The sequence below is a fragment of the Benincasa hispida genome, chromosome 11 (genome assembly GCF_027475165.1).
Source record: "Benincasa hispida cultivar pf3 chromosome 11, pf3_genome.v1.1, whole genome shotgun sequence".
Lineage (NCBI taxonomy): Eukaryota > Viridiplantae > Streptophyta > Magnoliopsida > Cucurbitales > Cucurbitaceae > Benincasa > Benincasa hispida.
The window spans coordinates 36,084,397-36,108,739 of NC_143488.1; the positions used below are offsets into that span (position 1 = coordinate 36,084,397).

General features: G+C 35.2%; 1 protein-coding gene and 1 long non-coding RNA gene across 2 annotated transcripts; one reads left to right on the plus strand and one right to left on the minus strand.

Moving 5' to 3' along the window:
• Window positions 1-1,607: 1,607 nt before the first annotated feature.
• On the minus strand, window positions 1,608-23,159 carry LOC120069077 (ribonuclease 2-like). Its single transcript, XM_039020750.2, has 4 exons — window positions 23,019-23,159; window positions 22,086-22,250; window positions 21,754-21,823; window positions 1,608-1,857 (listed from the first exon to the last, which is right to left on the minus strand). The coding sequence occupies exons 1-4, from the start codon at window positions 23,157-23,159 to the stop codon at window positions 1,799-1,801; spliced, it is 435 nt and encodes a 144-aa protein (XP_038876678.2). The 3' UTR covers window positions 1,608-1,798.
• On the plus strand, window positions 2,955-21,731 carry LOC120069078 (uncharacterized). Its single transcript, XR_005479434.2, has 3 exons — window positions 2,955-19,216; window positions 19,441-19,544; window positions 20,211-21,731. It is a non-coding gene; the product is annotated as an uncharacterized LOC120069078 (long non-coding RNA).
• Window positions 23,160-24,343: the final 1,184 nt, after the last annotated feature.

Here is a 24,343-nt window from a genome sequence, read left to right on the forward strand (position 1 = left end):
TCTTTCTTATAGCTATTTTCAATTTGTTTTATTTAATTTAATATATATTGGTATTGTTGTTCTAGAATATTATGCATGGTAGAACCAAGGTTGAACTATCGATGTTGATGAAAATATCAAGGTTCTGATTTTATGAAAATATCGATATCGGTGAAAATTTTGGGAAAAATTATGGAAATTGGTGGAAATTGTTATAATTAGTCAATGAAACTTAGATTGTGGCTTAATTATACTATAATTGACCATTTTAATAAGATTTTTTATCAAGTGAGACAACATTTAGATGTCTATTGTAGACTTCTGTATAAATGACAAAATAATATAAAGTTTATGAATATTTTGAGGTGAAATGATGTGAAAATTGTGAAAGTTTTGGATGGTTAAAAAAAACTTAAATTACCATAGAGATCCATACCATAAAATTTTTGTCTCACTTTATCATTATTTACTAAAGGCTAGAAATATATCTTCTTTCGACATAAAGAGAATGAACGTTAATTTGATCTTGATCCTTGTAGAGTGAAAAAGGGACTACACTACATCCGCACGAACCTCCTGGTAATATCCATAAATGATTTGTTTTTGGTAAGAGATGGACATTACTATATGTAAATTCGGGTGCATGATACACGTCGGTACTCCAATGCATTTCTCACTTTGAGTCAGAATAAATATGTTTTCAAACCCTCTCTTTTAAATTAAGAGTGTATGTTCCTGCGTGAATCTCAGCAATTACTTGTTCTGATTCTACATATTGATTGTTTTGAACTAAGAGTAAACTTTTTGGTGGAATAGTGACGTTATATATAATATCCTCACTCTCAATAGTTACATACAAGTCTATATAACATAAAAAAGTAGGATGTCCATGGCGTGTACATGTGGGATGAACCAAATCCTCATTGAATTTGATTTTGAGAAAAGTTGTAAATTAGAAAAAGTAACACATAAAAAAGGTCGAAAATGACATTGGTGTGTGAAACTATAGAATTGTATGTAATCAGGACCATAAAACTTGAATTTAACTAAGTAAATTTTTTTAAAAAAATCAATTTTTTTTTAAATGTCAAAATTTTTCGAAATTTCTCAAAATCTCAGAATTCTGTCAAAATGGGAGAAATCGAAATATTCTCAAAATTTCAAAATTTTTCGAAAATTTCAAGAAATCACAAAATTTCGTTAAAATTGAGAGAGAGAAAAAAAAAAGGAAATATCTCCTCATCAAAATTTTGAGCCATCAAAATCTCGAAATTTTAAACCATGGATAAAACTCTTTTAACTTGTTAAAAAAGAAAAAAAAAATCTTATCATTCTAAATAGGAGGTTGATCAACTATTGTCCCTAATATTTTTTTTTTTTTTTTTTTTTTTTATGTTTCCAATATATATAATATATTATATACTTTTTAAAAAATACATTAACCAAAAATAATATTCAATCTTTCTAAAAATATATTAACAAAAAGATATGAAGTGCACTATATTTTTATAAGTCATTACTGCAATTACTATTATTTTTTTTTCTAAAATAAATTTTCATTTAAAAAAATTAGAAGCTACATATATTTAACTTTCTTCAATTAAATAAAATTTATAAAATTGTGATAAGTTAGAATATTAAAAGATGAATAAAAAAATATAATTATAAAAATGTATACAACCTTACCTTTAATTTTAATTAAATATATTTAAATGTTAAATAGAAAAAACCAGAAATATAGTATAAGAAAATTTGCATAAAAGACAAGGGCCACAATGTGAAGGATATCTTCAATCTTTTCAAAGGCCCAAAATGAAAGCTAGATAATTGCTTCAACATCAATCACTCTTGGAATTGATCTCTTGACCATGTCAAGCTCTGCAATAACAAAAACAATGTTAAATATATAAACAAACACATATAGATTAGGCCCCATTAGGTAATTAACCATTTGATTTTCGATTTTTAAAAATTGTGCTCTTCATTTCATGTTCATAGGTTTTTATATTTCATATCTAAACATTAAATTTTTAACCAATTTCTAAAAGCAAAAATAAGTTTTTGAAAACTACTTTTTTCTTCTTTAAAATTTGGCTTTGATTTTGAAAATACTTCAAGAATGTAGATAACGAAACAAAAAAAACTAACTGATGAAGTGATGTACGTTTATAAGCTTAATTAATTTAAAATACTAAATAATTACTGAATAGGACCTTAATTATTAGTTTAATTAGTATTGGTAGTCTACTTGTTTAATCTTTTGTATTCCTTTTCAAAATCACGAATAAGCTATCGAGTACAGCTAAAAAAAGAAAAAAAAAAAAAAAGAACATCGTCGTAATCACATAAGAAATTTCCAAGGATATCATAATTTATAAGCTATAGAAGGAAACTATTTTTTTTAATGAGGTATGCGTTTGGTAATAAAAGAAATTTAGAGACTTTTAATACGCAACTTCAGAATCAAAAGTCTAGAAATCACATGTCTAGAAGCTTATTCGAGAGGCTTCTAAAGCCTACGAATCACAAATGCCTTTGTTTGGAGTGCATGGTTTGAAAACCTGAGTTTCTGAAATTTGCATTTGGGGGCAGATTACTATTATCAGAGTTTGGGTAATCTGTACTTTTTTTTTCTTTCTAGTTTTTAATGGTTGTTTTCTGAACTATATAACTTATGGTCTACCATGGATCAATTTTTAATAATAATTTTGAATGAACATTTAATTTACTCATTTTAAAATTAAATTTATATTAGTTACGTCTTCTATATATCTTTAATTTGATTTACTCTATTGATTTTCATGTCAATAATGTAGTAACGGTAATAATTTAGTTTTTGTAATAATAAATTTTGTGTTTGATTACAAAGTAGTAAAATTTGAAATTTAGTTTTTATAACAAATTAATTAAAAAAATTAGTTTTGATTTAAATTTCTCATTCTATTCTTTTTTATAACATTAATTTAGTTGTTGATCACAAAGTAGCAAAGTCTGAAGTTTGTTTTACGAACAAAATTTTAGCAAATGTAATTTTCCTCTAAATTTCAAAATTGTCTTTTTTTTTTTTTTAAAAAAAAAAAATCTAATGAAAAATTGATTTGACACCTATTTTTCATTAAATTTCATTAGTGTCGGAGCTCCTAGAATGCAGGAGTTCGTTTCTGCATTTTTTATTATTATTTTTTTAAAAAAAAATGAAGAGGAGGGAAAATGTTGGGCTGATTTTTGTTGAATCAATGAAGGTGAGCACAAATGAAAAGCCCAAATGCAAGCTGGTTATGTAGTTATTGAATCTTCTATATTAGCATTTAGGTTACTGTTTAAGGTCATAGATTGACTTATTCAGAGGAGATACAAGTCTTCTTTCCCTTTTATCTCATAACCTTTAAACTACTACATATAGATTGTTTAATCTAGATAATCATATAGGAAGGCTGTTTTCACGTTTAGCGGATCCAATTCAAAGTCATTTTGAGCTACCAAATATAAGAGTAGTCTGATTGTGGTATGCTTTACCACTAGGGAGAAAATTTCTGAATAATCAATACCGTGTCTTTGAGTAAAGCCTTTAGCAACCAATCTTGACTTGTATCTAGGCTTTTGATCTTAAGTAATGACCTCCTCTAGTTTGAAGATCCACTTTGATTCAGTTGGTTTACATTCTTTAGGTAGAGGTGCTAGGGACCATGTGTCATTCACATTTAGAGAATGTATTTATTCATTCATAGCTTCTATCCACTGTCTAGCATCCGAAAAACTCACAGCTTCCTCAAATGTAGTTGGTTCTTGGTCATTAAGGGCCATAGTGGTATTTAACACTAGGTTCATATAGTTGGTGTTTACATACTTAGCTAAAGGAACAATCGTCCTTCTCTATCTGTCTCTAGCTAGTGAGTATTAACTCAAATCGGGTTGTACTTCAACATTTTCGACTTGTTCTCCTGATGTACCCTCTAGTTCTTCTAATTCACTGATAGGATCTTCAGTTGTAGGAGTATTCTTAGTATTCTTCACCTCAAATCTAGTGGTATAGGTTGATGTTTTTCATTAGAGTTATCTCATTTTTGCATAAACATCTCATTTTCCCTAAAGGTGACATCTCTACTAGTAATAAACCTCTTCTCAGTGGGATGCCACATTTTGAAACTCTTCACACCTTCAGTAAAGCCAACAAACATGCATTTAGCAGCTCTGGCTTTGAGTTTCCCCTGATTCTAATGCACATACCCAACACATCTAAACACCCTAAAATCATTTTATTTATTTATTTATTTTGGGGGGAGGGGCGGAAATTTCCTCCAGGATAGCCTCGGATAATAGGCATCTTATCCTTTCCATGATAGTTCGATTGAGTCTCTCAGCCACTCCATTTTGTTAAGGTGTATGCCTTACTGTCCTGCGCCTTGTTATGCCATTTTCTCTACAAAAAATGTTGAAATCCTCCCCACGGAACTCAAAATCATTATCAGACTAAGGTATTTTATTTCTTTAGCTGTTTGTTTTTCTACTATTAATTTCCATTCCTTAAACTTCCCAAAAACCTGATCTTTGGTCTTTAAAAGTAAAGCCAACTTTTCCTAGAAAAATCATTAGTTAAGGATAGAATATATGTAGAAACACTTAAGTTTGGAGTTACGGTTTGCCCCTATAGATCTGAGTGGATATTTGATGCATTATTTTATGCGATGAAATAATGAAAGGAATTGCGGTGATGGAAAATGCGTTGTGCAACAAGTTTTCTGAGCAGAACCCAAGTATAAATCCTATCGAGTTTCTTGGTAAGTTTAGGGTCGAACTCAGGGACTAAGGAAAATAGTATGCGGCAATAATTTTTAGATTACTTTGCAGTAACAAATAAATTAATGATTTGGTTAGTTTGTTGTTTGAAGTATAAAAAGTATGCAACAGATTCGAGATAAGAATGATTATACAATAGATGCACTGAGTATGCGGCAGAACGGGTTGAGAAGGTCTTTAGCTAGCGTTTCTAAAGAATGCGTCAAACTATGCGATCATGCTACACTAATGTGACAACAAATCTTTTTTCCAATGCAGATGCGGTAGCTTCTAATTTTAGGACGCATGCGATGAATGCGATAATATCTATAGAGCTTATTCCTAAGTCTCTACTTCTTGCCTATGCGATGATGCAAGATGCACACAAGGAAAAGGTGGCCGCATTCAATCATAACCTATCTCTAGGATGCACTTGATGCATTAATAGCAAACAGCGCTTATTCCTAAGCTCTTATCTCTTGATTATGTGTTTCTAATCTGACTCTCCTGAGCCTAGATTCTAACTTGACTTTTCCAAGCCTAGATTTTATCCGTATACTACCCTCCCGAGTATCTCTAATGGATGAATGACACATACATAATACAAGATAATCGCATAGAATAAAGATCCCCCGTTGTACTAGTTAAGTGCTTCTCAACCCATTCGACAGATTTAGCTACTCATGCGTAACATACAGAGAGTGAACAAATATAAAGATGTAGATTCCATTTCTATAAATTAGTTCAGAGTATAAAATGAAAATGGAAGATAAGGATAGAGAACCTAGTAGCAATTCCTTGCTACCCAAGGCTTTTACATTGTTAACTCTATTCTGCTCAAAAGATGTTCCTACTTCCGCAGGAGTTGGCCCTCTCTCTAATCTAGACGCTTCCGACACTCTTCCAAGTTCACCAAAACGATCTCTCGGTATAATCTCCCTTCACTCGCTTCCGCCCTTGAAGTAAAGAAAACTAAGAATAAGGCTACTTCTATCTAAAGGGAAAAATTCTCTAACTGTCGAACTCCTTCACTGAAGATGGCCTCTGGTATTTATAGAGCTTCGGGGTGAAAGGCTTCTTCTTTCTTATGATTTCACTGATGGGGTGACATTAATTCTTTGTCTGAAGCGCCGAATATTTGTCACCGAAAAGTTGAGTGTACTTGCTACAGTAGGTCGTTAACAGCTTGCCAACTTAATTCGGAATCGACTGTCAACGCTTTTCACGCAGATGCGCCCACCATGATGCGCCGGCTCTATGCGGTAACCTTCTTGAGCAGATATTCGTGAGCGCAAATGATCACATAGCCTTGTGTTAATGCAATCTCTTAATGCATAGATATAGCCTTGTGTTAACGCAATCTCTTAATACGCTCGGCCGTTGATTTCTTTGGATCGCATTTTCCACCTTGCGTCAACGCTATTCTGCACAAAATTACATAAGTTAACTGTTTTAATGCGATTGACGCATGCGACCACAATGTTGTGAACTTAATGCTTTTGAACGCAATATTGTATATTTCTATCAACGCAATCCTTCATTGTTTTATAACTTTGTGATGTAATAACGTGCATTTCTGCCCGTTATCACACCCCCAAATTTAAGCAATACTTGTCCTCAAGCATAAGCTAAAGATTTCCTTTAGAAAGTCGACCACCTTCTCTTTCCTAGATTTCTCAAGGATGCCTTATTCAAATCCTATACACCAAAATTTCTTTAATTCTTATCCAGATCTCTTCTTAAGATATTTCTAAAATTTAGGGACCACAAGTTTAACCTTAAAAAAGACTTTACTAGATTCTAGGACATCGCATGATTTATTTCAAAAACTTTTTCACTAGGGTGTTAAACGTTTCTTTTTTAATCCTTGCGTATTTTATACATTATTTTTTTCGCTGACCTTGCGCAAATCCAAGTGCTTCGACTTCGTTTTGGCTTGCCCCCACGGGTGTCATGCGGACATCCAACTACGAGTAAGGCGCTCTTTCTCAGACTATACTCATGCCTTTTTGGCAGCGGAGTTGCGATAATTTATTTATGCGTTGATCACGATTCCTACCTTCGTTTTGGCTTGCCCCCACGTGTGTCATGCGAACATCTAACTACGAGTAGGATCCGATCACAACGTTAATTTTTTTTTGTAAGGCTAAAAATAGCAAGGTCGAAAAATGAATACCGTACCCCCAAATTTAAAATGTGGCAATGTCATCATTGCTAAAAGATTGAAAGAAGTCATGTGATATTCTTAGGAAGTTTCGTAAAGGGTCAGTTTGAAAGAAAGCTAACAGACCACTAACTTCTAGAAATATTTCATGAGGTGACTGTCCTAAAATTAAGTTGACTCTAGTGTGCACGAAAAGATAGAAGCATGCATTTCATCATTGAAGTCATAATTGGCAAAGAAAAATCATGCGGTGACTTACTAAATTGATCAATGTTAAATGATTGAGGCAACCAAAGAGGATGCGATGATAAAATTTTCAAAATTAAAATGCGATGCGATAGTGCAAAATTTGGAATAAAGTCAAGGAAAGATACAACCCCCAAATTTGCGCTATCACCCACATTATTTGTTGGCGCACCCTGCTTTGCAGCAATCTACTTTCTTTGGATTGCGGTGACGAAATAAAGTAGTTGCATCTTCGTGTATCGCCTCCGCAATTGTTCACCTCGATCGTTGCAAAAAAACATTGAGATGGTCAAATAATAAAACAAAAAAACAAAGTTAACAAAAATTGTTCTTTTTTTTTTTCAACTATAAAACAGATAAACGATAATTGAAATAGTATTAGAGTAGTGAGAGTTCATGAATCATAAGTAAGAAAAAGGATATTCCAAAAGACTTGTGCCCCAGATGATTTTCTGTCGCATGCCAGCGCAGGGGCCACTCGATTCTCCTTCATTCTAGATTTCTCAGGTCTACAGAGGTCTTTTCTCGATGAAAATCACCCCCGCAATATGCCTTGACTCTTTGCCCATAAACCTTGAATGTACGAGTCCCTTCCTCATTAATCAGCTCAACCGTACCATGCGGGAATATTTCTTTAATTATAAAGGGTACGGATCCGCGCGACTTTAATTTGTTGGGAAAGAGCCCTAACCGTGAATTTAAAAGTAAGACCTTTTGTCCGACGTGGAGATTTTTTCCGCATAGCCGGTTGTCATGCCAACGTTTTGCTCGTTCTTTGTAAATTTTGGCTTTCATAAGCTTGCGTTCTCCACTCATCAAGCTCGACCAATTGGATTTTTCTTGCTTCCCCCACTGCTTTTAAGTCGAAGTTAAGCTTCTTCACCGCCCACAACGCTTTCTGCTCCAGCTCCAGTGGTAAATGAAATGCTTTACTAAACACCAATGCATACGGAGACATGCCTATCGATGTCTTGTAGGCAGTCCTGTATGCCCACAGCGCATCGTCCAATTTTGTTGCCCAATCTTTTCACGAAGGCTTTACCACCTTCTCTAGTATTAGCTTGATTTTCTTGTTGGACACTTCAGCTTGACCATTCGTCTGTGGATGGTATGCGGTGGCCACTTTGTGGAGGATATTATATTTGAATAGCAGATTTTTGACGAGATAATGACAAAGTAGGAGCCTTCGTCACTTATTATGGCACGTGGAGTGCCAAAACGAGTGAAAATATTTTTTTTCAGGAATTTAGAGACTACTGCCGCATCGCTTACGGCGCATGCTACTGCTTCTACCCACTTCGAAACATAGTCGACGGCTAACAGAATATACTTGTGACCACTTGAAGGTGGAAATGGTCCCAAGAAATCAATGTCCCCACGTCGAATAACTCCAGTTCTAAAATGATGTTCATGGGCATCGCATGTTTCCATGAAATATTACCCGTGCGCTGGCACCGGTCACACTTCATTGCATAGTCTCTTGCATCCTTAAATAATGTTGGCCAATAGTACCCACTTTGTAATACTTTCGTTGCTGTAAGCTGGCCTCCAAAGTGCCCGCCATATGGTGAATCATGACATTGCGATAATTTGCATTGGTGAGCAACATCCGATACTCACAATTGCAGAATCTAGTATGACCCCGTCTTATACAGATTTGGCTCATCCCAATAATAAGATCTACATTTATGTTTGAGCCTCCTCTTTTGGTGGTCGGTATACTCTTCGGGAAATTGCTCACAAACCAGATAATTTACCACGTCTGCATACCATGGCAATTCTTCAATCAGAAATAGCTGCTCGTCTGGGAATACTGCGCTCACCTCTGACTGATTGCGGTCAACCTCAGAATTTTTCAATCTGGATAAATGATCCGCAACTTGATTCTCCGTCCCCTTGCGATCAATTATTTCCATATCGAATTCCTGGAGGAGAAGAACCCACCTAATCAACCTCGACTTCGCATCCTTCTTTGTCATCAAATATTTTATCGCCGAGTGGTCCGTGTGGATGAGTACTTTTGTTCCAAGCAAATATGCTCTGAATTTTTCCAACGCAAATATTACCGCAAGCAACTCTTTTTCTGTGATGGTGTAGTTAGTTTGAGCAGGATTCAAAGTCTTACTCACATATGCGATGGGATGTAGCATTGTTTTTCTCTTTTGCGCCAGCACTGCTCCCATGCATACCCGCTCGCGTCGCACATTAATTCAAAGGGAAGTGTCCAATCTGGTGCGATCAACACGGGCGCGGTCGTTAATGCATTCTTCAAAATTATGAATGCATTGTGGCAATTGTCATCAAAGTCAAATTTTCTATCGGCCTCCATCAACGCACTCAGCGGTCATGCTATCTTTGAAAAGTCCTTGACAAAACGTCTGTAAAATCCAGCATGTCCCAAGAAGCTCCTGACAGTTTTACACTTGTTGGAGGTGGGAGTTTTTTAATCGCTTCAATTTTTGCCTTGTCCACCTTCAACCCGTCCTTCGAGACCTTGTGCCCCAGCACAATGCCCTCCTTCACCATGAAATGAAATTTCTCCCAATTAAGCACGAGGTTTGTCTCCTCACATATTTTCAATATCTTCTCCAAGTTGTCAAGACAGACTTTGTATATGTGGCCATATACAGAGAAGTCGTCCATGAATATTTCACAGAGACTTCGAGATATTCCGAAAAGATGGCCATCATACACCTTTGGAAAGTGCTCGACGCATTGCAGAGGCCGAACGACATGCGACGAAAAGAAAATGTTCCATACGGGCAGGTGAATGTGGTCTTTTCTTGATCTTCAGGAGCGATCATGATCTGGTTATAACCGGCATACCCATCCAAGAACTAGTAGAAGTCATTTCTAGCTAGACGATCCAGCATTTGGTCAATAAAAGGTAACAGGAAATGATCCTTCTTTGTTGCCGCATTTAGTTTGCGGTAGTCCATGCAAATCCGCCATCTGGTGACGGTTCTTTGCGGTATCACTCGTTATTTACGTTAGGGACTACCGTCATCCCTTCTTTCTTCGGTACGCACTACACTAGGCTGACCTACGTGATGTCTGCTATTGGATAGATGATGCCCGCGTCTAACCACTTGATTATCTCCTTCTTTACGGCTGTACTAATGTTCGATCGATCTTTTGTGATTCTCTTCGAGACGAATTCTATGCATACAGTATGCGGGGCTAATTCCTCGAATGTCTGTAAGTGTCCAGTCAATTGCTTTTACATATTTTCTCAGAATGCTCAGCAGCCATTTTCTTGGTTTTCATTAAGTGCAAAGGAAATGAATACCGGTAGCTTTTCGTTTTGCCCCAGAAACGCATACTTCAAGTGGTTAGGAAGAGTCTTTAGCTCTATTGTTGGTGGTTGTTTTAAGGATAGTTGCGTTGTTTTTCTTTCTTCATTCACTGTCAGATTATCTTCTTGGGTTGCTATCATTTCATCTTCCTTGTTTGTTTTTTTTTCGTGATCCAATTACATGCAACAACGGATGCATCTTCGTTTTCATCTTCAGGCTTCTCTTCTTCATTCAAACTCTGTTCATCGTCAGATTCATTAAGGTCTTCTTCATCAGGATATTTCATGGCACGGATAATGTCAAACTTGAGCTTTTGTCCATTCACGCTCAAGGTGATCTCTCCTTTGTGCACATCAATCTGGGCACGACCGTGATAAAAATGGTCGCCTCAGGATGATGGGCATATCTTTGTCTGCTTCATAATCCAAAATGATGAAGTCTGCTGGCAATATAAATTTGTCAATTGTAACCAATATGTCCTTCACCTTCCCCTCTGGATGCACCAGAGATCTATCCGCTAATTAGAGAGTCACTGTCATAGGCGCAAGTTGCCCCACATTTAGCTGCTTGAAAATTGACAAAGGCATCAGGTTAATGCTGGCTCAAAGATCGCATAGCGCTCTCCCGATGTACAATCTTCCAATGGAGCAAGGTATAGTGGAACTCCCAGGGTCGCGCATTTTTAGTGGGATTATAGATTTTGAGCTTTACGTCAAAGCCACCATGGCAAACTTACCAGTGCCTATCTTCTTTGTCACCATATCCTTTAGAAACTTCGTATTTAGAAATTTCGCATATGCAGGCATCTCTTCAATTGCTTCAGTGAATGGAATGTTATGCAATTATTTTAACATATTCATGAAGCGTTGATACTGTACCTCGTCAATTTTCTTCTTTCTAAGTCTCTGGGAATGGTGACAACTGAATTCTTACGGTCCCTTGTTCTTTTGGCTCCGAGGTGGATGCAATCTCAGGTTTCATCGCTTCTTTTTCCTCTGTTTCTTCTCGAGTCACCGCAATCTCTGGTTCCAGCGCAAATGGAGCAGTCCGGCTAGGCTCTTTCTTCTCCCTTGCCACAGTCTTTCAACTCGGCAACGTCACGACTTGACATTGCTCTTTACCCGTACCCCCTGGGTTGCATGGGAGTTCCGTTGAACTTGGCAAGACCCTTTATGGTCAATTCTTGAGTTCACCTGCAATCTGGCCTATCTGTATTTCCAGGTTGCGGATGGATATCGCTTGGTTTTGAAGCACAGGTTCGTTCTTTTCAATATATTGCTTCAACAAACTTTCCAAAGAGGAAGATTGTGGCACCTGCGAACTACTGGCTTGATTACTCGTCTGACCGTTGGTTCACGGAAAAAATCCGGGTGGCCCTTCTTTTTGTGCCACTGATTGGAAATTCTTCTGCTGCTTTTTCCACGCAAAGTTGGGGTGGTTTCTCCACCCGAGGTTGTAAGTGTTGGAAAATGGGTTGTTTTTCACAAAATAAATTGACTGTGGGTTTGCGGGCATTCCTCCATTGCACGTCCTTCACCACAAGTAGCACACCTTGCGGTCGTCTGGTTGATTGCGTTCACTTGCCCACTATGCGTTGTTGGGCTATTGATTGCGATTCCCTATATCAAGTTCATCATCGCAGTCATCTGACTCTGAAGGGATGTGATAGCACCATTGTTTGTGTCACTATCCTTTATTATCAATCTTTGATCGCTTTCTCTCCAGTCCTCGTGGTTTTTAGAAATGCGATCAAGGATGTTCTTGGCCTCATCATAAGTTTTATCTAGTAGACCTCCAGCGGCTGCCACATTGGTAGCGGTCTGTGAAGCAGGGTATAATCTGTGATAAGAGATCTCCATCTATAAGCAGTTTGGTAATCCGTTGTGCGGGTAGTCTCTTACCAACCTCTTAAACCTTGCCCAAGCATCGTTGAGCGATTCATCCATGTCTTGTTCAAAATTGATTATTAACTTCCTTCTTCTGGAATTCTCCATTGGTGGAAAATATTTCTTCATAAACTTCTCTACTACTTGCTCCCACGAGGTAATCTCTCTCGGTTCGAGAGAGTATGCCCATTTTCGTGCCTGGTCACACAACGAAAATGGAAACAATGTTAGTCGAACTTCCTCGGTGGAGATATTCGGGAACACAAAAGTGTTGCAGATTTCTATGACGCTCCGAAGGTGGGCGTGCAGGTCATCGCCATGCCTCCCTCCAAACTGTCCAACAGTCTCGATCATCTGCAGCATCACCGGTTTCATTTCGAATCTCGATCCATCAAGAGTGGGCCTCATGATTCTTGGGGAGAAATCGTAGAGGTTGGGCGACACATAGTCCCCAATGGGCCTATTGTGATCGTTCGCCAATAGGATGGGATTCACCATGACATTGTTTTCATTTGGTGCTCCATTTCCAGGTTGTTCTGCCATGTTATCCTTCTCTAGTTGTTGTTATTGGCGGCTATCTCTCAGTCTTTGTCGGAACGTTCTTTCAATCTCTGGGTCGTAATGCGCCAGAGATTGAAAGCTGCAAAGAAATAAAAAAATTACCGTTAGCACACTGAATTTCCGAAGTCCCCGGCAACGACGCCAAAAACTTGATGCGTTATTTTATGCTATGAAATAATAAAAGGAATTGCGGTGATGGAAAATGCGTTGAGCAACAAGTTTTCTCAACAGAACCCAAGTATAAATCCTACTGAGTTTTCTGGTAAGTCCAGGGTCGAACTTAGGGACTAAGGAAAACAGCATGCGGCAATAATTTTTAGATTACTTTACAGTAACAAATAAATTAATGATTTGGTTGGTTTGTTGTTTGAAGTATAAAAAGTATGCGGCAGATTTGAGATAAGAATGATCATGCGATAGATACACTGAGTATACATGATATAAGATAATCGCATAGAATGAAGATCCTCCATTGTGCTAGCTAAGTGCTTTTCAACCCATTCGACATATTTAGCTACTCATGCGTAACATACAGAGAGTGAACAGATATAAAGATGTAGATTCCATTTCTATAAATTGGTTCAGAGTATAAAATGACAATGGAAGATAAGGATAGAGAGCTTGGTAACAATTCCTTGCTATCCTAGGCTTTTACACTGTTAACTCTATTATGCTAAAAAGATGTTTCTGTTTCTGCAGGAGTTGGCCCTCTCTCTGATCTCGACGCTTCCGACACTCTTCCAAGTTCACCAAAACGATCTCTTGGTATAATCTCCCTTCACTCGCTTTCGCCCTTGAAGTAAAGAAAACTAAGAACAAGGCTACTTCTATCTAAAGGGAAAAATTATCTAACTGTCGAACTCCTTCACTAAAGGTGGCCTCTGGTATTTATAGAGTTTCGGGGTGAAAGGCTTCTTCTCTCTTATGATTGCACTGATGGGGTGACATTAGTTCTCTGTCTGAAGCACCGAATATTTGTCACCGAAAAGTTGAGTGTACTTGCTACAGTAGGTCGTTAACGACTTGTTAACTTAATTCGGAATCGACCGTCATCAGCTTTCTGTCCCATCGTGATTTACTATGCTTTTCACACAGATGCGCCCACCATGATGCACCGACTCTATGCAACAACCTTCTTGAGCAAATATTCGCGAGCGCAAATGATTATATAGCCTTGCGTTAACGCAATCTCTTAATGCCCATATATAGCCTTGCATTAACGCAATCTCTTAATGCGCTCGACCGTTGATTTCTTTGGATCGCATTTTCCGCCTTGCGTCAATGCATATTCTGCACAAAATTACATAAGTTAACTGTTTTAATACGATTGACGCATGCGATCGCAATGTTGTGAACTTAATACTTTTGGACGCAATATTGTATATTTTTATCAATGCAATCCTGCATTGTTTTATAACTTTGCGCTGTAATAACGTGCATTTCTGTCCATTATCAATATTATCAAGGATTCCCTTAGTAGTATGCTGGGTTTTAGTGAAACTGTGCCTTTTTACCTTTCCCAACACACAATGCTCATAAAAAGATAGTTTGCTATTGAGTTCTTTATGTAGAATGCGCTATTTGAATAGAGCTTCAAGGCCTTTAGAGCTAATATGAGGCAACCTCTTTAGCCATAGATCAGCTAAGTCAAATTAGATGATGATACTGTATAGACTTCATTCACCATTTCAACCCCTCTCACAAAGAAAAAGTCATTTACTTTCTCATCAACTAAAAGAACTTTAGAATCCTTAAGAACTTCTACGCAGTCTTATTTTCCCCTGTATTCACACCCTAGAGACTAAAACATCCTTAGGGAGATTAAATTTATTTTAAGATGTGGTACATGCCTAATATTCCTTAGAAGTTTTACAGTTCCATTCTTTAGCTTTAATGAAATTGATCAAATCTTAATGATTAGGCATGTCTCATTGTTTCCCATGTAGATTGACTCTCCACTGATTTCTCTATAAGTGTTGAACCAAGGTTTGAAAGGAGTCATATGATAGGTGCATCTGGAACTAACCCAATCATGTTTTACCAAATGGCTAACTTGGTTGGTTTGGTCTTGAGTAAAGGCTAAGGCATCTGTGTAAATGTAGGAACTTTCAACAGTAGATGCATCAGGTTGCTTCCCCTTAGATTCTATCTCTTTTTCTTGGTTTTTCCTCTTTAGGATGGAGCAATCTTAACCAAATGTCCTTTCTTCTTAAAATACTTGTATTTCAACTTCTGTTTTGCTTTCTTTTCTTCCTTAGCTGTTGTTTTCCATTATTCCCATGATTAGGACTAGGTTTGGCCTTCACAAAAAGGCCCTCTCCACTTGGTTGATATTTCTTGTGGCTTGAAGCTCAATTTCTCTAGTTTTGAGAGCTGATATTATGGAATCTGTAGTAATTGAGTCTTTACCATACTTCAGTGCACTTTTCACCTCTCTCTAAAGGATTCAGGTAACAAATTTAGAAGCACATAGGCCTCATTTTCATTCCCTGGTTTCTCTCTTAGACTTTGAATTCAGACACTATCTTCTTCAACTTATCTAGGTTATCTATCAAGAATTTAGGAGGATCCATTTTAAAGGTGAAATTTTTCTTCCTTAGGCACATTTTGTTTGGGAGATCTCTTTTTGCATATAATTCTTCACGCTTAACTCAAATCTTGTGTGTTGTTTCTTCTTCAATTACCTGCCTTAGAACATTATCATTGAGGTTCAAAATTAGTGTTCCATATGCTGTAATTTCATATCTTCTCTTTCTCGTGCAGTCACAAAATCTGAAAGTTTTGATGGAACAATGAGGGCCTTATAAACTTTTGATACCCGAGCAAGGCTCTGATTTTGGCTTTCCACAAACCAAAATCACTATTTCCATCAAAATTTTCAATCTCCACTCTTGCCACCACCATTTCAAATAAGGTTCTGAATCTTGATCTGCCAACATTTACTTTCTTGATGTCAAAGATTGCTCTGATACCAATTTTGTTGAGTTAATTTTAGTTGAATCAATGAAGGCCCAATGTAATCAGATGGAGTGAGCATAGATGGAAAGGCCAAATGTTTCTGATTGAAGATTTGAAGTTGGTAAAAGGAAAGAATGAGAATGCATCACGTAGACAAGCTAAAGAATTCACTCATGGAAATGATGCCTTTCACTTAAAATACTAAAATTGTTTTGGTAAATAAATAGAGAGCAATATTTCTCTCTCTAAGATTTTTCCTCTCACAAAACGATTTCTTTCTCTGTGAGTTTTAGATCTTTTCTCTTCTTGCATGCAAAGTTAAGGAAGAAGGAGAAAAAGAAAGGGAACACAAGCATGTAACGTGGTTTGACCAAAATCAGTCTATGTCCACGGGAAGATCAAAATCTTGAAGAAATTTCAGATGAGTACAATCTCTAATTTCAGTCTTATTTTGCTCTACTTCTGAAAGCTTCCTTTTATAGATTAAGAGAAATCAGTTACATCACTACAAAAAAACTCTCTTTTAGTGATATTTTTTTAGTGGCGTAGCCAAATCATGTTGCTAAATACTTATATATAGCAGCAAGTTAAAAAACTTGTCGCATAACATAATTATTAGTGACAGAGTCTAAATAGATGTCACTAAAAGTTTTTACAACATGTTAACATATTTCACAAAAAGCTCATAGTCTTTAGTGATGAATTATCGTGCTACTAAAAGTAACTATTTTTTCTTTAAAGAAAAGAAATTGAAATGCCAAAATAATAATAATAATAATAAATAAAATGCCCTAAATTTTATTTTCCCTCGTTCACAAAACATTTCCCCTTCCCCTTCCCTCTTCCCTTTTTCCTCTGGCTTTTTTCACCCTTTCAATTTCCGTTTCTCCCTTTGTTTCCCAAGATGATGGGACAGATGGCCCAAAATAAAAGGCATAAATGAAAAATGTATACCATTTTGAAAACCAAAGAAATTTGGCCTTCTACTAATGTCATCATTGTGTAAAATTACCACTTTAACCCTAATGCATTATTCTTCTATTTTCTTCGTTTTCAGTGTTTTTTTTTCATTTTTTCTGAGTTTCTTCTTCTTCCTTTTTTCCCCCTTTTTTGTGCATTCCTTCTTTTTTCCCCTTTCTTTGTTTTTTTGTTTTTTTTTGTTTTTTGTTTTTTTTTTTTTTGCGTTTCTTTGAATCAAGCATCAAGCATAGAGTATATAACATTAGAATATCGAACATCAAGTGAACTTCTGAATCAAGCATAGAGCATAGAGCAATAGGACTTAAAATATCGAGGATCGAGTAGCATGTAGCTAGTATATAACATAGAACATAAAGTGTAATGCATCAAACAAGAAGCATCAAGTATCGAGGATCGAATAGCATGTAGCTAGTATATAACATAGATCATATAACATAAAGCATAGAGCATAGAGCATCAAACATTGAGCATTAAGTATTGAGTATTGAGGATCGAATATCGAGTATCGAGTATCAAGTATCAAGTATCAAGTATCAAGAAAACTTATAAATCATAGCACGCGGATGAGTTATAGGGTTGAATAAGTAAATTCATAGGATGCTGACATAAGCAAAAGGTCACTTTTCATTCAATTTTAAAAAGGTACCCATTTTTCATTTGGCCCTAAAAAAAGAACCATCCATCCAAAAAACCCTTTCCTTCCCCTCCCTCCTTTCTCCCTCTCTTCATCTGTTTCTCTCCTCTTTTTCGATGAGGAACCATACTAGCCCACCCTCACGTTTCCTATCTCAGGCAAAAACCCCACTTGGTAGCACCAAGAATGAACATTCTGGCTGAATAGACCGGCGACACTGACCCAATTGGTTTAGACAGCGATAAGCGACATGTGGCCTTCAACATTATCTTGGACACATCAATGTCGTGCCCTCACATCAGTGGATTAGCCGCTCTTCTTAAAGCCACACATCAAGATTGTAGCCTAACCGCCATTAAATCTACTCTAATGACCACAACATACTCAACATATAAAAATGGCAAAGCGATTCAAGATGTATCCAACAAATCACCATTGATACTGTTCGATATCTGAGCCAGACATGTAAATTCTAACGCCTACCCTCGATCCCGACCTTGTTTACGATACCACCACCGACAATTACTTCACCTTCCTCTGTGCCCTAAACTACAGTTCACTTCAAATTGAATTAATCAACAAGAAAGACTTCACATTCAATGGAAACAATAACTACAAATTGGAGAATCTGAACTACCCATCATTTGCAGTTTCATTAGAAACCCCTTCCACCAACAGTGCTATAAAAAACCACACTTGCCTTTTTCTTCATTGTTGTAATCTATAGTTCCCCTCAAGCGTTGTTACCCCCTCTCCATGTTTGGATCTCGCAATGTGCCTCAATCTCCCTAGAACCCCTTTCCATGTTTCTTCCAGATCTTCTATCTATGGCTCTTTCTCCTCACCATTGCAATTCTTCCTCTGCTTCTAATTATAGTAACCCTAACCAACCCTCTGATCTCCTCGTTTTCTCAGGTCTCCAATGCCACTAGTTTTTAATCCTTGTTTCATTTTCTCTTCTAAAAAACTAGTACTTTTCTCATGGTGCAGATGGGACTGCATTTAAAGGCTTATTCGAGGAGCTAAAAAACTTTACGACTCATGTAGCTCATGTTCTTCCTGTTTCTGATGATGGAGGTAGCACCGCTGAGATTGGTCGTGTGCTTGGTGAATTTGTTTAACGGTCATTCTCTTTTGTGTAAATTATGTATTCAATTTTTGAGTGAATCTTGGGCTAGATGGTTCGACTGTTGGAGATATATGATCAAATTTGAGTACTACAAGTTTACACTAGTTTTGGACTCATTCTAAGCCCTTTCGGTAAGATTTTGGCGGTAAAATCTTGTTTAGACTTTTTCGAACCCTTACTAAATATTGTAAATTGGTTTAAAACCATCTAGTGAAATTTTAGGGTTGTTTGGGTAAGTTTAGTAAGTATTTAACCTACTTTAAATCCTTTCGAACTAGATTAACATGTTCTTGAATTGTCCATGACACTTGAAAATTATATATATGTTGCAAGAAGTCTTAGTACATAAAGACATATTTTCTTTTGAACTTATTTAATGTTTATTGTAGCTTTCTCAAAGTTATGATGCTCCTAAATTTCTTAGACCAGTTGAGGTTCAACTTATGCTTTATTATGCCAAAAAATGGGAAGAAATTGAGAAGTCAGATGACGCATAGGAAAGCTTGGATATGGTCATTTTTGGTCTCTAATGTATGGCAAGAGGTGATATTCATGGCCATGTTGGAGGCAGCTTTCATAGATACAGTGTGGATGAGTGCTGGCATGGTTAGTATTTGGATCATACATTCATTTTTCCTCTAGATTCCATGCATGAAATGTAATTGAAGCATATGAAGCAAATGTTGAATTGCAACTATTCATTTCCTTTTGTCCAGTCAACTTCTCTGCTTCTGTGAGATTTTTTGGGAAGACAATGGAATGAAGATTAAATTGATCTTTATGTACTATGGTGTTATGCTAAATGGTTAATTCTATTTTTTTTTAAACAGTTCCTCACTTTGAGAAGATTACAAATGTCTATCTAAGATGCCTTTTCCATAACTTAGGATTCCTGATGTTCTTGACTAAATGAGGAGAGATATGATTAGACAAGGTAATATTTTTAAGGCATTCTTCTTGAACCAACTCGAGTTTGTTCTAAAGTATTAAATTAGAATATGTTTTGGAGTACTTTAACTATTCTATAGTTGTGGTAGTCACAACTTAGTTATTGTTTATGCATTTGTCCAACTAATGGAAATGAGTTAATGATATATTATTGTTAGATGTGTTTAAGACATTACCTAATGTTTGGGATTACATGTTTGACAATTAGTTCAATATTTTTCTCGACTAAATTCTCCCGTTGTTGATCAGTTAGCAGGAGAAAATATATTTGAGTATTTGTATGCCTGTATTTCGTTTTCATTGAACAATAATTTGATTTATTGTCTTTTATATATTAGAATGTGCAACATTATTAGTAATGGTGAGGTGAGTTTCGGAGGCTTCTTTCTTTTCTTTACTATTCTTAATATTTGTATTAGATTGAAGATAATATTACCAATAACGAGTTCAGCTTATGCATAGAATAATTAAGATTCTTGTATTTGAACTTGTTTGGTAGTACTGGTTGTGTTTGGGTTCGTAAAGTTTGTTTATGGTTCTCATTAAGTTGTTTGTGTTTATAAGTATTTTTGTTTATGTTTATGCATTTTTTAAATGAAAATGATTGTTATTAGGTAGGTATTTGATCTTAGGTGTTCTTGTGAATGAACAGGGTAGCAGGAACTTTGTTAATGACGGATTTCCCCTGTTTCTACAATCAATGATAGTTCAACTTGAAAATGTATTACACATAATTACGGATGTAACTTTTTACATTTGTTGGCATCTAGTTTGTACATGTTATATGTTTCTGTTTGATGATAAAATTGATGTTTAATGTCATTTACTCTTATTATATCCACATAAATATTGTTAGTTAGTCTTATTTGATGTCAGCCAATACTCGTATAATGTCGGTTTTCGACTGATACTATAGCTTAGTTTTATACTAGTGATAACAGGTTTATATATTAAATTGAATATTATTGTTTTAATTAATGAAATACTTTTACCGATGCATACATATGTTGCAAAAGATACTTATAATGACCATTAATCCACTTTTAGCAACAACCTTATATGTTATTAAAGCTTAACTTTCAATGACAAATTTGCCATGTCACTAAATAAGATAAATAGTGACAAATAGCATATTGCTAAGACAAGTTTTTAATAACACGTGCTTGTCAATAAAAGCTGTCTTTTAGCAGTGCGTAGTGAATATATCACTAAAATCTTTAGCTACGTGGCTAAAGGGGTTTTTCTTGTAGTGCATGTTTGTTTTAAAACAGAAAAATAAACTAAAAAAAAAGTAGCCATTGGATTCACTTTTTACAGAAAAGGAAGGAGATCTCAAAAGGGAAAAAGGAGGAAGGAGGAAAGAAAAGGAATCAGTCACCGATGACGGCAGTAGGTGAGCAACGATGGTCGGTGGACATTGCACGGTGAAGAGAAATCAGTAACCCACGATTAACACAATCAATGTCACACTTCAATGGTTGAGGCTTCGAAACGATAAAGTTTTTTTTTTTTTTTTTTTTTTTTTTTTGCATTTTCTGTGTGAAAACGAGGAAGAAGGGGGAGATGGAAGAAGAAAAAGAAGAAGGGAAGAGGGAGGAAGAAGAAGATAGAGGAAAAAAAACAAAAGCCAGTCGCCCTGGGACTAATAATGAGCGACTGACAGTGGTTAATAGGGGCCAAAGTGTATCCAGCGATCCACGACAAGCATGATTGACGCCACACTTCAACGTCGAAGCTATAAAACAAGGGAGTTTTCTTTTTCAATGTGAAAATTAAGAAGGGGAAAGGAAGGAGAAATCCAAGAGAAATGGAGGAGGGAGGGATAGATAAAAGGAAAACAAAAACCGTCGATCGATGGTCGACAATTAGAGGCGAACCGTAGACATTCATGAGTCTCTGGCTAACGAAGATTGTTGATGGTCTCACCAACAACCAATGTTAAGTGGTAGGAGATGATGGGAGATTTTTTTCAAATTCATAGCATTCATTGATAGCCCTTCTTCCACAACCATGTGTTTTTAGTTTATCATTTCTGAAAATTTTATTCTAAGTGCTTAAATATGGTCAAGCCTCCTCAATTCCAAACTCATATATGTGTCATGTGATCCATTCACTCAAATAATGCATCTTTAATGATCATATGGTGGCCAATAATGTGCTTTGAATTTAGATTGTTAAGAGCAAAAGAAGCTTACCCTGTGGGTCATGGAATTCAGGGAGCTTAACAGCTTTCGGACATGATTTTGTAGCATCACAATCACGTAGCTGCAACGAGTAAACATTTACTTTCATCAAAATAGTCTTTACAAATAATTCAATGAAAACTAATACCTAAAACCCTATTTGATAAATCATTTGATTTTCAACACTACTTAGTTTCGTTTGTTTCTAATTTTTTTTTCTTTTTTCTTTTTAATATTTTTGAAACATGGCTATAAATTCAAATGTTTCTTAAAGATAAGATCATCTCGTGGAAAAAGGGTAAGAAAACAATCACACAAGATTTAAAAACAAATAACATATATACCTTGAATTGTTTATCAAAGCATAGATAAATTTCCTTAATAATCCCCCTTTTAGCACATGCAAGCTTTGGATTTGCTTTGAAAGCTAAGTGAACTGCATTAACCACATCTTGAATAGGATACTTTTTGATATCCGAAGCTATAATTTCAGCATTCTCCAGAGCTTTCTGAGTTGAAGAAAAGAAAAAAAAAAAAGTAATGAAGAAAAACAATTCAATATTTATTTTGTATATGGATCAAATATTTAGTATAACTACGTACATACAATAATATTATATTGATCAAACTCTTAATACTCTTCTAAGTGAACGTAGTAGCAATTGGTATTCACTTCATACTTCAGGATTTGAAGTTCGATGCTCCATCTGATAATTATTGTACTAAAAAAAATTTAATCTCTTGAAAAACACTTATAATTAAAAAGGTCCTACCTAGGATTATTTTGACCGTTAGGTTGAAATTTGATTGTGTCACATATTTATGGAAAAAAACATCTTGAGTGCATCCTCGGGTGCATCTATCTTCTTTTAGCTCATCTTGTAAATTATCTTGAGTGTAGTCCATGATGCACCCAAGAAAAAAAAAAAACCCTTTTAAGGTTGATCTCATGATAAAACAAAGTTTCCTATATAAGAGTTGTTTTAGATCAATCTTCTACACAGTTTTTCTCTCATACATCTAAAAGTACAAAACTGTCTACCACACATTGTACTAATCTCCTAATAAAATAATTTCTCTGTTTCCAACTGTTGAGAAATCCTACACCGAAAGAGTTCTCACAATTTTTATAAGATATATGAAATTATTTCTCTCATTGTCAATTAGTTTCGAGATAAAATTCCATGTTCATTGAAAACATTAAGATTCGATTCAATAATAGTGTACTTAAAAAGACTGTCATCTTTTGAAAGAGAGGGTCATAAAAGCTTGCTTACAGTGACATTATACTTGAAGAAAAGGGTGAGAGTTGTCAAGAAGTAATCATATTCTTGTAAGATTACAGGAGTTCCACAGGTTCCATGCTTCTCTACACAAAAAGTTTGGAAAGGGAAATTAAAAATTAGGTAAAGATGCATAATCTAATCTAATATAATATAATGGAATTTAATTTAAATATGTTTTTTTTTCTAAAATATGTTTTTAAATATTTTCAATTTCATTGATTAAGAAGTAAATATTTAACTTAAAAGAATGTACCTTTAGTCATGAGTTAGATGGGAATAAAGATAAAGAGGATAAACATTAGAGATGAAGAGGTGAAAAAAAGGAAAAAAGAAACATACCATACTGCAGCAATGGTAAGATGTCAAATGGTCATCATCAATAAGGGAAAAAGAGAGAAATTTAGGATTCAGTCTCAATTTTATTTTATAATAAGCCAATAAATAAATAATATACGGAATAAAATATAAATTTTTGTCCTTAAAATTTGATTTAGATAAAATTTGGATTCTTGAATTTTCAAACTCGACACTTTTAATTTATGATGTTTATAATATAACTTTAATTATTCATTATAATGTTGATGAGACATTAATATATTGCAAGATAAAGGTCACAATTTTATTATAGTAAAAATATTAAATATATAAAAGAAACATAATCTTCATTTTTCTTCTAACTTCTTCAATGTAATTAAGAAAAATGTTCATTTTTCTAGAAAACCTAAACAAATTTCTTGTTTTCTTAATTATGTTCTTATCTCTCTCTTCGTGCTTTGTTTCTCCTCTCTTTCTGCCTCATTTCCAAATAAAGAAAAATTATTTTCAACGAGAAAACCGTTGAAACTATTTATAAATAATAGCAAAATCTATCTGCGATAGATTATGATAGACTATTATATGTATTTGTCATGATATAAATAGACATAGATGATAGTCTATTGCGATCTGTCGTAGATAGAAAATGAAATTTTGTTATAATTGTAAATATTTTAGTTAATATTTCTATATTTGAAAACGGTCCAAAAATAAATAATTTTTTTTAATAATTTAAAAACTCTAAAATTAATATATTTAAGTGACACTAGCTTAAATGATAGATAACCTCAATCACTTATCATTTTTCATTTATTAGAATTAAAATGTCGAATTTAAAAATTTAAGAATTCAAATTAATTTCGAAGGACCAAAAGTATATTTTTTCTAAAAAAAAGGAAAAAAAAAAAAAAAAAATAGAACCTGGTGAGCCCAAAATGATCCTTTTCTGCTATCACAACTGCCAACAAGACCACACCTATAGCTTGGCCAATATTTGTCAA